Source organism: Eschrichtius robustus, chromosome 6 (assembly GCF_028021215.1).
Source record: "Eschrichtius robustus isolate mEscRob2 chromosome 6, mEscRob2.pri, whole genome shotgun sequence".
Lineage (NCBI taxonomy): Eukaryota > Metazoa > Chordata > Mammalia > Artiodactyla > Eschrichtiidae > Eschrichtius > Eschrichtius robustus.
In genome coordinates, this window is record NC_090829.1 from 27547387 (window position 1) to 27560538 (window position 13152).

The 13152-nt window shown below is 36.3% G+C and overlaps 1 protein-coding gene across 1 annotated transcript in view; it reads right to left on the reverse strand.

Moving 5' to 3' along the window:
• Window positions 1-498: 498 nt before the first annotated feature.
• Window positions 499-13152, reverse strand: part of LOC137765835 (phospholipid scramblase 2-like) — a gene marked incomplete at its 3' end in the record, with an annotated part of 44205 nt that continues 31551 nt past the window's right edge. Inside the window, exons 7-9 of the mRNA XM_068545621.1 lie at window positions 10112-10273; window positions 7685-7700; window positions 499-509 (exon numbers count right to left, since the gene is read on the reverse strand). Of these exons, the coding sequence (XP_068401722.1) occupies window positions 499-509; window positions 7685-7700; window positions 10112-10273 (189 nt within the window). The remainder of the gene's footprint in view (window positions 510-7684; window positions 7701-10111; window positions 10274-13152) is intronic.

Genomic DNA, 13152 nt, shown 5'->3' on the forward strand with positions numbered 1-13152 from the left:
CATACAAATTTTAAGATTTTTTGTTCTAGTTCTCTGAAAAATGCCATTGGTAAGTTGATAGGGATTGCATTGAATCTGTAGATTGCTTTGGGTAGTATAGTCATTTCCACAATATTGCTTCTTCCAATCTGAGAACATGGTATTTTCTGCTTGTGTCATCTTTAATTTCTTTCATCAGTGTCTTGTAGTTTTCTGAGTACAAGTCTTTTACCTCCTTATGTAGGTTTATTCCTAGGTATTTTATTCTTTTTGTTGCAATCGTGAATGGGATTGTTTCCTTAATTTCACTTTCTGATCTTTCGTTGTTAGTGTATAGGAATGCAAGAGATTTCTGTGCATTAATTTTGTATCCTGCAACTTTACCAAATTCATTGATTAGCTCTAGTAGTTTTCTGGTGTCATCTTTAGGATTTTCTTTGTATAGTATCATGTCATCTGCAAACAGTGGCAGTTTTACTTCTTCTTTTCCAATTTGTATTCCTTTTATTTCTTTTTCTTCTCTGATTGCTGTGGCTAGGACTTTGAAAACTATGTTGAATAAAAGTGACGAGAGTGGATATCCTTGTCTTGTTCCTGATCTTAGAGGAAATGCTTTCAGTTTTTCACCATTGAGAATGACGTTTGCTGTGGGTTTGTTGTATATGGGTTTTATTATGTTGAGGTAGGTGCCCTCTATACCCACTTTCTGGAGATTTTTTATCATAAATGGGTGTTGAATTTTGTCAAAAGCTTTTTCTGCATCTATTGAGATGATCATATGGTTTTTATTCTTCAGTTTAATATGGTGTATCACATTGATTGATTTGCATATATTGAAGAATACTTGCACCCCTGGGATAAATCCCACTTGATCATGGTGTATGATCCTTTTAGTGTGCTGTTGGATTCTGTTTGCTAGTATTTTGTTGAGGATTTTTGCTTCTATATTCATCAGTGATATTGGTCTGTAATATTCTTTTTTTGTAATATCTTTGTCTGGTTTTGGTATCAGGGTGATGGTGGCCTCTTAGAATGAGTTTAGGGGTGTTATTTCCTCTGCAAATTTTTGGAAGAGTTTGAGAAGGATGGCTGTTAGCTCTTCTCTAAATGTTTGATAGAATTCACCTGTGAAGCTATCTGGTCCTGGACTTTTGTTTGCTGGAAGATTTTTAATCACAGTTTCAATTTCATTACTTGTGATTTGTCTGTTCATATTTTCTACTTCTTCCTGGTTCAGTGTTGGAAGGTTATACCTTTATAAGAATTTGTCCATTTCTTCCAGGTTGTCCATTTTATTGGCATAGAGTTGCTTGTAGTAGTCTCTTAGGATGCTTTGTATTTCTGCGGTGTCTGTTGTAACTTCTTCTTTTTCATTTCTAATTTTATTGATTTGAGTCCTCTCCCTCTTTTTCTTGATGAGTCTAGCTAAAGGTTTATCAATTTTGTTTACCTTCTCAAAAACCAGCTTTAGTTTTATTGATCTTTGCTATTGTTTTCTTTGTTTCTATTTCATTTATTTCTGATCTGATCTTTATGATTTCTTTCCTTCTACTAACTTTGGTTTTTGTTTGTTCTTCTTTCTCTAGTTCATTTAGGTGTAAGGTTAGATTGCTTATTTGATATTTTTCTTGTTTCCTGAGGTAGGATTGTATTGCTATAAACTTCCCTCTTAGAACTGCTTTTGCTGCATCCCTTAGGTTTTGGGTTGTGTTTTCATTGTTATTTGTCTCTAGGTATTTTTTGGTTTCTTCTTTGATTTCTTTGGTGATCTCTTGGTTATTTAGTAGTTATTGTTTAGCCTCCATGTGTTTGTGTTTTTTTCAGTTTTTTCCTGTAATTGATTTCTAATCTCATAGCGTTGTGGTCAGAAAAGATGCTTGATATGATTTCAATTTTCTTAAATTTACTGAGGCTTGATTTGTGACTGAAGATGTGATCTATCCTCAGTATGTTCCATGTGCACTTGAGAAGAAAGTGTAATCTGCTGTTTTTGGAAGAATGTCCTATAAATATCAATTAAATTTATCTGGTCTATTGTGTCATTTAAAGCTTGTGTTTCCTTATTAATTTTCTGTCTGGATGATCTGTCCACTGCTATAAGTGAGGTATTATAGTCCCCCACTATTATTGTGTTCCTGTTGATTCCCCCTTTTATAGCTGTTAGCATTTGCCTTATGTATTGAGGTGCTCCTACATTGGGTGCATATATATTTACAATTGTTATATCTTCTTCTTGGATTGATCCCTTGATCATTATGTAGTGTCCTTCCTTGTCTGTTGTAACATTCTTTATTTTAAATTCTATTTTATCTGTTATGAGTATTGCTACTCCAGCTTTCTTTTGATTTCCATTTGCATGGAATAACTTTTTCCTTCCCTTCACTTTCAGTCTGTATGTGTCCCTAGGTCTGAAGTGGGTCTCTTGTAGACAGTATATATATGGATCTTGTTTTTGTATCCATTCAGCAAGCCTGTGTCTTTTGGTTGGAGCATTTAATCCATTCACATTTAAGTTAATTATCGACATGTATGTTCCTATGACCGTTTTCTTAATTGTTTTGGGTTTGTTTTTGTAGGTCCTTTTTTTCTCTTGTGTTTCCCCCTTAGAGAAGTTCCTTTAGCATTTGTTGTAGAGCTGGTTTTGTGGTGCTGAATTCTCTTAGCTTTTGCTTGTCTGTAAAGCTTTTGATGTCTCCGTTGAATCTGAGTGAGATCCTTGATGGGTAGAGTAATCTTGGTTGTAGGTTTTTCCCTTTCATCACATTAAATATATTCTGCCACTCCCTTCTGGCCTGCAGAGTTTCTGCTGAAAAATCAGCTGATAACCTTATGGGTATTCACTTATGTTATTTGTTGCTCTCCCCTTGCTTCTTTTAATATTTTTTCTTTGAATTTAATTTTTGATTGTTTGATTAATATGTGTCTTGGCATGTTTCTCCCTGGGTTTATCCTGTATGGGACTCTCTGCGCTTCCTGGACTTGATTGAATATTTCCTGTCCCATGTTAGTGAAGTTTTCGTCTATGATCTCTTCAAATATTTTCTCAGACCCCTTCTCTTTCTCTTCTTCTTCTGGGACCCCTATAATTTGAATGTTTGTGTGTTTAATGTTGTCCTAGAGGTCTCTGAGTCTGTCCTCCATTCTTTTCATTCTTTTTTCTTTACTCTGCTCTGTGGCAGTTATTTCCACCATTCTGTCTTCCACCTCACTTATCCATTCTTCTGCCTCAGTTATTCTGCTATCGATTCCTTCAAGTGTATTTTTAATTTCAGTTATTGTGGTGTTCATCACTGTTTGTGTGCTCTTTAGTTCTTCTAGGTCCTTGTTCAATGTTTCTTTTATTTTCTCCATTCTATTTCTGAGATTTTGGATCATCTTTATTCTCATTACTCTGAATTCTTTTTCAGGTAGACTGCCTATTTCCTTTTCATTCGTTTAGTCTTGTGGGTTTTTACCTTGCTCCTTCATCTGCTGCATATTTCTCTGTCTTCTCCTTTTGTTTAACTTACTGTGTTTGGGGTCTCCTTTCTGCAGGCTGCAGGGTCATAGTACCCCTTACTTCTGGTGTCTGTCCCTAGTGGGTGAGATTGGTCCAGAGGCTTGTGTACACTTCCTGGGGCCTGTGTTCTGGTAGGTGGGGCTGGATCTTGCCCCTCTGATGGGCAGGGCCACATCTGGTGGTGTGTTTTGGCTTGTCTGTGAGCTTAGTATGACTTTAGGCAGCCTGTCTGCTAATGGGTGGGGTTGTGTGTCTGTCTTGCTAGTTGTTTGGTATGCCCACGTGAAGTTACAACAGCCTGAGGCACGCCGTGCGTTCTCCCAGGGAAGTTGGCCCAGGAATGTGGGATCCTCAGCAGTGGTGGGCTGCACAGGCTCCCAGGAAGGTGTGGGCAGTAACCTGCATGTGCTCATAGGACCCTTGGTGGCAGCAGCAGCAGCTGTTGCACCCGCCTCTGGGGACTGAGATAACAGTCGTGGCTCGTGCCCACCTCTGGAACTCGAGTAGGCAGTGCCCTGCTGTCTGTGAGCACTCGGAGCAAGAAGCTCCTATGGAGGGCCCGCGCCTCTCCTTGCACACCCACAGTGGTCTCTTGCCTCTACACCAGGTCCAGACTTTTTCCCGGACTCCCTCCCGGCTAGCTGTGGCGCACTAGCCCCTTCAGGCTGTCTTCATGCAGCCAACCCCAGTCCTCTCCCTGGGATCCGAACTCCAAAGCCTGAGCCTCAGCTCCCAGCACCCATCCACCCCAGCAGGTGAGCAGACAAGCGTCTCAGGCTGGTGAGCACTGGTCGGCACCGATCCTCTGTGCAGGATTTTAAGAGAGAAAATCTTAAAGTTCTCATCACAAGAAAAGAAAAATTGTAACTATGTGAGGGGATGGATGTTAACTAAACTTGCTGTGGTAATCATTTTGCAATATAAACATAAATCCTCATGTTGTACATCTAAAACGAATACAATGTTATATGTCAATTATATTTCAATAAAACTTGGAACTATTATTTCACTATGTGCTGTTCTAAACTACATGTCACAACTCCTGAATCCAATTAGGTGATACGCAATTTACTTTGTCCCATTATTGATGATGATAACTTTGATTATGTGATCACAGTGGGGGCTGCTAGGCTCTGCTGGAAAAGTTACTCTTTCCCCCTTAAAAATTAAAAGGGTTTCATGAGAAAGTAATTCAAAACTATATCTGTGTCCTCAGCAAAATTTTAATTTTCTCATTTATTATGTCTGTAAGGACACATGGTGTCCTACTTTACTTAATGGTAATAATCTCATAAAAATATTTTGATGTTCAAATTGTCCTTAATTTTGCTGGTTGGAGCCCTTTCAAATTCATTCTTTGAACACACCACCATCATTCCTTGAGCACCTTCTTGATCTTCCATAAGTTGTTCAAGGCTTATCTTGTACTTTTCCTGGCTTCAACTCTGGGATCACCATTTCTCAAAGAGCCCAGTTCAGGTAGAGAATGGCACTTAGAAGCCAAGAGCTAGGACTTGGGGGGCAGAATAATGACCTGAGATGTGATGATTTTCTTTTGTTCTTTTCAGAGTGAGAAGGACAGGCAAAGGGAACCCCTGTTCTGAATGAGTCCATGACCCCACGTCTCTAAGTCACATCATCCTGAAGGACAGAACCTCTGAAGTGGTAAGGTCTCTACACAAAGGCAGGCATAGTAAATGGGGTGCAAGGACACAATACTTTTATAGGATTTCTTTTTGTTCCTCATACTTTGATCCTTTAAATGTCTGTGATTAAACAGTGCTGAATTGATTGAACCTTATTGATGAGGTAAGTAAAAATGAACTAGACTGTGGGAATATCATGGATTTTAAGGCACAGAAACCATTCTACTAAGGCCTAACAATGTCTCCCCTAGTGCAGATATATAATAATTGTTTTGTGAATAAATAATCATAGATAGGTATTTTCATGAATTTTTCTGATATATGATAAATTCATTCAACCAGAAGAGTACAGTCTGTTCTGACTGGAAATAAGTTTTCTTACTTATAAAAATTATTCTCTTGGTTCCATCTGATTTCTCCTTCTGGAATTCTGGTTGTACATAAATTGAAGTTGATATATCTATTCCACAAAAATCATCTTTTCTCTCTACACTTTGTTAGACTTCCTGGAGAATTTCTAAAATCTGTCTTCTTATTGTGTTATCTTTCTTCCATCATATGGATGATATGATGTGGTCATCATATTTTTCAACCTCACTAACATTTTGCCACATCAAAATGTTCCCATTTCTCTATTGCCTCTTCCAGGAACAAATACATATGCAACATTCCCTGAAATCTCACTGAGATTACAAATTAAGATATTTATTGTAATTCCTGGTATTTTTCTCATTTAAATTTCTAATCTTTCATATTTGATCATTTTTCTCTTTATAAATATTTAATGAGAAGGTATTTGTCTAATATTTGAACTTAAATGGGTCCTGCAGATAGTGTGTGGTTTTCTGCTTAAATTTTCCTTGCACAGTTGAAGATAGAAGGAATTGCTCAGATTATCTGCGGTTTTACTTTGTATAATCAGAGACCCTGTGTCCCATGCAAGGAAAGGGGAGGAGGAAGCTGGGGAGGAAGGGGTGGGGGGAAATGAAAGCAAGATGCAGCTGTCACAGAGATAATGTCAGTATCTCTAACCTCTTTTTGGGTTGGTTGTGGTACCTGACAGCTGGCTTGGAAAGCCCTCCCCTTCTCTAAACTGGTATAACTAATGCCACTAGTATCCAGCTGTGCAGGTACCTCACTTTACCTGGCATGCTGTCTGTACCAACTCTAAACTGAATGTGAATACCTCTGTTACATCTTATCGTTGTACTCTGGCATGTGGTGAATTATTTAGGCTAATGAAAGGTAGTCTGGACATCACTTTTCCCGCAGTTTCCCTGCCATCCCAGTGTTCTCAGCATTAGCAGCTAGTGGTGTTGGAGTTCTGCTGCAGAAGAAAGGCAGTTTCTCCCATAAGCTCTTATTTCTTAAACACATGTCCTTTGCATGAAGTAAATTGTGGGTTGGATATCTCACTCAATTCAATTTTCTCTACAAAACAGAGTTTAAAAATTCCTTTAACTTTCTGACAGATAGAAATGCTAGCTTCCAATACTGGTATTGATTTTACTAATGGTATCATACGCTTTTGCTCCTTTTAAAGAGATTTGAAAGAGAATGAAAGATACAGGCTTCAGAATACCACCTGAATTGCTTGTTCACTGATTGTTTAAAAAAATCAAATATGCAAGGAAATATATCAATAATTTAAAAACCGGTTATTTGATTATTGGTACATTTAACACTAGGCCTATACTGAAGTTTATACCCTGAAAAGGAATATGTATATTCTATTAACACCTAGAGTAATATCGAGGTTACTGTGTTCTATAAACAATAGGATATAGGAACTAACTATTCCATGTGTAAATGGTTACTTCAAAAATTATAACAATACGCCAGTTTTAGAGTGAGTTTTTAAAATGTGTCCTTCTTTGGGACAGAATCAAAATCAAAACCATCAAAAATGGTAATTTACTGTCTTGTCAATATGGAGATTTTACTTACACTAGCAGATTAATTTATCAAAAAGTTAAATATAGTGTGGATTCCTGAATATAAAACAAACACATTTTACTTTTCCTTGATATTCATATTGAGTATTATTTGAACATAATTGTAAAGGATACTGAAATTATGTTAATGTTAACTCTTGAATATACAGTATTTGTAAAATAACATGAGTTGTTACATATGAAATAACTAGATTTAACAAAGTATAATTTTACATTATAATTCCTTTAATAAGTCATTAATTTTTGCTATAAAAATGGAAAATAAATCAGAGTATAATTTAAAATGGCTTTTCATAAGAAGTTTCATGTCTAAAGGTAAAAGTCCTATGCATTTCTCCCAAATACAGAGCAAACATTCAAAGAAAATGTATAAAACATTTGTAGCCAGTGAACAGAAAATGAACCATAGTTTCAAAGTGAAATAACATTCTGGGACTACAGGCATTACAGAGTATTTCACATATGGTACGATGACTTTCAAGAGAAAAAAATGATGAGTTTTTCTTTTATACAGTCCCAATCAGTATAGACATCAAATTTTCTGATACTTTCATTAATCTGCTACCATGTTCCTGCTGTCAAAAGCTGAATGCAGCCATTGTTATCATAAAACATGAAATCCTAGATAAAAGCAAAAATACAGAAATGAATTTTCAACAGCAGAACAGAGATAATTCTGATGCAGAGATGCTGAGGGATCTGGTAAAATACAGTAATATATCTATTAAACAAGAAACAAAAAACTGTAAAAAGTAAACCTGGAGCTAGTCTATAGCTGTGTAAGCTCTACCTGCAGCTTTCAATTTTAATAGCAATTAAATACTACAATTCTATGCATTTGTTGATAACTGCATGAATTTGATTAATCTTCTGGTAATTTCTCCATATTTCACTTTTTAAAAATCCCCCTTGGGATCCTTCTCTTTCAATCTTTCTCCTCTATGTTTTGTAGTCCTTCTCTCTCCTAACTTGTGACTAGAGTTCCATGTGCAATTTTTAGATTTGTTTTCCACAAGAATGACAGCCATCTCAAGAGTCAGAATGCACCTTAGAAATTTTTGCATCGGTTTCATGATTTGTCTTCCGAATTTGCTCACTGTGTTCCCCAGCTTGTTCCATTCCATCATTGTGTATCCAGATGCCCTCCCCTATGACTTTAGCCAAACCCTATAGAATTTTTCTCTCACATCTATTATTTTCCTTTATCCCTTCAACAGAAATAATTTAATCCTAATTGCTAATCACTTGCAGTTGCACTATTGCAATTTTACCTCTCAAATTCATTTCTTTCTAATAGACACCAGAATCTATCTTTCTAAAATTTATATTTATAATTTTTATATACATCTAGTTTGAAACTAACCAATTAACCAAAAAATTTTTAAAGAATTACCAACAAAAAGTTGCCTAATCTTTAAAGGACTTTTAGAAGAAGGCCAAAGTCATTTCTAAATAACCCCACCATCACCCCCAGTCTCATTTCCCATCTATCCAGATACCCCAAATTGCCTCTCTTCCCTAAACACACCATATCTTTCACATTACTCTGCCTTTTGTTGAACCCTTCCCTTAAGGTTAAGGTTAGATTTTGCTTTTTATTTGAAATGAATACTTATTGAAAACACAATTTTTACACAGAACTGTGGTTATATTAAAAGTTATTTAGAAAATATTATGCATATCCCAAATTAGACAGAATTGTATAACATTGTCCCAAAAACCCCTCACCCTGCTTCAATAATTATTAACATGACCAATCTTGGTTCAGCAATTACTATATCCCCTAGATCTCCCAGCCTTCACCTCCATTATTTTAGAGCAAAAACCCTGACAACATACCACATTATACTGAAATACATCAGTGTTTGCAGCTAAAAGATATGGACAGTGTTTTGCTTTTACATAACCCCTATTATCATCATCAGAGCTTTTAAAACCTTAATTAGTCATTATATCATCAAATAGCCAGTCAATGTTCAAATTCCCTGAATGTCTTGTTAATGTGTTTTTACACTGATTTGTTCAATATGCAAACATGGTCCACAAACTGGGTAAATTTGATGTCTCTCTCCTTTTTTCATTTTATTTTTCTTTTTATCTTCCTTGACATTTATTTGTTGAAGGAACTGGGTCCTCTTTGCTGTATATCATCTCACCTTTTAGTTTTTTCTGATTGCATCTTCAAATGAATGTTTAAGGTAGTTATCTAATGATTGCAAATCTTGTTTGCATATTGGAATCACCTGGGAGCCCTAAGTAGCTTAAAGACTTGGTCCCACTTCCAGAGATTTTGGTTTACTAGATCTGGGTGCAGTCTTGACATAGGGAGTGTGAAAAGCTACCCAGGTGTTTCTACCCAGGTGTTTCTACTGTGCAGCTAAGGTTGAAAATCATTGTTCTGTCCCAGATGTCTTTGACTTTAGCTGCATATAGAATCATCTGGGGAGTTACACAAACTTCTGATTCTGAGCTTCCGATTTAATTAAACAGGGGTATGATTTGGTACTTGTAGTTTTTGAAATCTCTCTAGGCAATAATGTGAAGACAAGTTCAGGATCATTGCTCTATTCCATGTATTTCCTCTCAATTAGCAGTTCGATCCAATGGCTTGATTGGGTATATACTCTTATTGCAGATTATACTCTTGTATTAGATGATTTAATTTAATAGTGAATCAAGAGGAAATCTACCTGTTTCACTGAGTTTTATCCTATGTAAGCCCATATTTAAAGTATTCCCCAAAGCACCAATTTTGATTTTTTAATACAAGCCCCAAAGACTAGGGCCCCTCCTTAACACCTAATGTCCTTCTATTGACATGTGAAACTAAGTAGACTTTCCAGAGAGAATTAGTCACCTATGAATCCACAGTATCAGGAGAAACTGGAATTTCAGAGCTAGGATTAAATAAACCCTTTTGAACAAAACCTATACATTTAAGAAGGTCATTCTAAAATATACAATTTACTGAATAATTTAAGCATGATACTAGAGAAACCATCTATACCCAAGATTAGTAAGAATAGACTTACAATGAGGAAACACATGCCAAGTATCACAGCTTTCATTTTCACATCAATGTCTGCAGGGAACTGGATGACAAAGTTACTGTAATGTGTAAATATTTCTCTCATAAGCCTAGTAAACTGCTTGGAAATCTTGCCAACCACATTTTTTCCATCAAGAGATTTAATCTAAATTGAAAAAAAGGAGACAGGCTTAAAGAATTCTAGAAATTTTTAATCTACTTTCAAAGTTGGATTAAAATGAAACAAATATACTCTTAAAATTATGTGCCAGCTGGAACTATGAACGTTATATGATTCAGTAGATGCATACAAATACCTGCATCTATCTATAGATGAAAAAATTATTTCTTTGCCTTATGTAAAAGTTGTTTTGCTGAAATATTTAACATTTTTTATTCTACATTAAGATAGACTTAATAAATGAGTTGAATTCATCCAAAATAAAAGTTAAGTAGAAAAAGATACAAATATGAAATATTTCTTTGATCAAATTTCTAGAAGCCATGGGGGGGGGGTGTAGTAAATGAAACACCCATCTGAATTCTGCTTTAAGACAAGCACAGAGAGTTTATATAGGTCTAGTGTTTAAAGGTGATGGGAAGCCCCATTATCACCCACTGTCAGTAGGAAAATGTGAAATGCCAAGAGCCTGGAGAAGAGGACTGGCAGTTTTGAGTGAAGTAAAGTAACCAATAAGTAACTTGATGGGATGCTCCAGGTCAAGGCTTGGGGTAAGGCTTGACAACAGAATGGGGCTGAACAACAAAGGAGGAAGCATGTATGAAACAAAAGAGCTCCAAAGTAAAATTTTTCTAATTTTACAATTCTGACTAACGAAAGCTCAGGGCCATTATAAAGAGTTGAACAGATTGTGGCTGGATAAATGCACCTCACCAAGTGGACATGTGGGTCTGAATGTAGCCCACACTCACCAAAGTATGTGCAGGCAGGGTGTATGAAGCCAGGAAGAGAAGTGTCCTTTTTGAATGTGTATAAGATACAATACGTGCTGCCAACAACCTTATGTTGACAATAACATAAATGTGGAGAAACTAAAAACAGTTGACCCATTTTGTTTGGATGTGGATGGTTAAATTATTGGGTTGCCAAAAAGTTCGTTTGGGTTTTTCCATAAGATGTTACAGAAAAACCCAAACGAACTCTTTGGCCAACTTTATATTAAAAAACCTGAAATAAACTTTTAATATGAACACTGTAATAGCATAGATTACCGTTCATCAAATAGTCATTTCAATCCCCTCCCTCTGTAAGCCCAGTATACTTCCCCGCACATTGAAATTAGGATTGACCAGTGCCTTGTTTGACCAATGGAGTGTTAGTGGATGTGACAGGAGCGGAGACCTTAAACATGGATGAGCAGTTTGGCCATGGTCTTGCTCTCCTGTGATCAGCCACTAGAAAAGCATGATCCAGGCAGCTGCTGTTGCTACAGCTGTGGAATGAACATACGTGAAGCAGACCTGAGGGCAATTTACAGCCTAAATCAGAGCCATCTGTCTAAGCCTAGGTATATCCCCCAGACACTGTTGACCTACAGACCCATAAGCATGAAAATCAAATGCCTGTTGTTTTAAGCTACGGAGCTTTAGGGGTTGTTATGCATCGTTATTGTGGCAAAAACAGACACAAATCTCTTGTACAGTTTAGTGTTCCATCTTCTAATAGCTGCCATTTAAGCATTTGTACCCAGTAAGGAAATCTTATTTTATTTTTAAAATTTATTTTTAATTTAAAAATATTTTTTAAAATAAAAAATACAGAAGATAATTTACCAACCACCATAATCCTACCACTGGACATAACAGATAGTAACATTTCCCCATTTTGATTCCTATAGCAAGAAATTTTAAACTTCACCAAAAGTCATTCAAAAAGTAAAAATTATAATTCTTTATGGAAAGCTTCAAATATGAACAATGACTTACAACTGAAAAGTTATCAGGACTAGGTAATACTTACCTAAATTTCAGATAGCCTTTTAAGAAGAGAAAATCCCTATAATAAAGTTCTTTCAACTTTGAAAAAATTGGTATTTGTGACTCAGGAAGAAATATGTATTTAGTTTTTCTGTCTGATTCCTGACATAGAGCTCTAAAACTCTTATAACTTTCTTAGTGATAGGAATTGTAGGAGAGTTTTACAATTATAACATGTGATCTTTGTCCCAGGTTCCTGGCACACAGATGCTAAAAGCTTTGGAAACTTCTGAGTGATAAATCTTTTGTGGGCTTATGAGATGACTGGCTGTGGGCCACTGATTGATAGCTTCAGGATTGGGGCCAGTCACCAGAAAGTCCAAGCCAAGGATTAGAGACTTGGCAAGTGGAAGGGGAGTGGGGCTTGTGGGGGAGAAGCTGGGGAGAGGTTAGAGATTGACCTAATAACCAATGGCCAATGATTTAGTCAATCAAACTAAATGATGGGGTTCAGAGATCTTCCAGGGTGGTGAATGCATCCATATTCTTAGAGGCTGGTGCATCCCAGCACCATGAAGACAGATGTTCTTGTGTTCAGTACCATTTCAGACCTCACCCTATATACATGCATGCCTTGGATATATTGCAGGTTTGGTTCCAGACCACTGCAATAAAGTGCATATCACAATAAAGTAAGTCACATGAAATTGTGGCTTTTCAGTACATATAAAAGTTATTTGTAAATTATATTGTAGCCTATTAAGTGTGCAATAGCATTATGTCTTAAAAAACAATGTACTACCTTAATTAAATATACTTTATTGCTAAAAAATGCTAACTACATTCCAGCCATCAGTAAGTCATAATCTTTTTGCTGGTGGAGGGTTTGAAATATTGTAATAATTACCAGTTTGTGACACAGAGACATGAAGTGAGCAAATGCTGTTGGAAAAATGGTGCTGATAGACTTACTTCACTCAAGGTTTCCATGAACCTTCTATTTGTAAAAAGTGCAATATCTGCAAAGTGCAATAAAGTGAAATGCAAATAAAAGAGGTATGCCTGTACTTCATCTTGCTGTTCATCTGTATCCTGATAATATCCTTT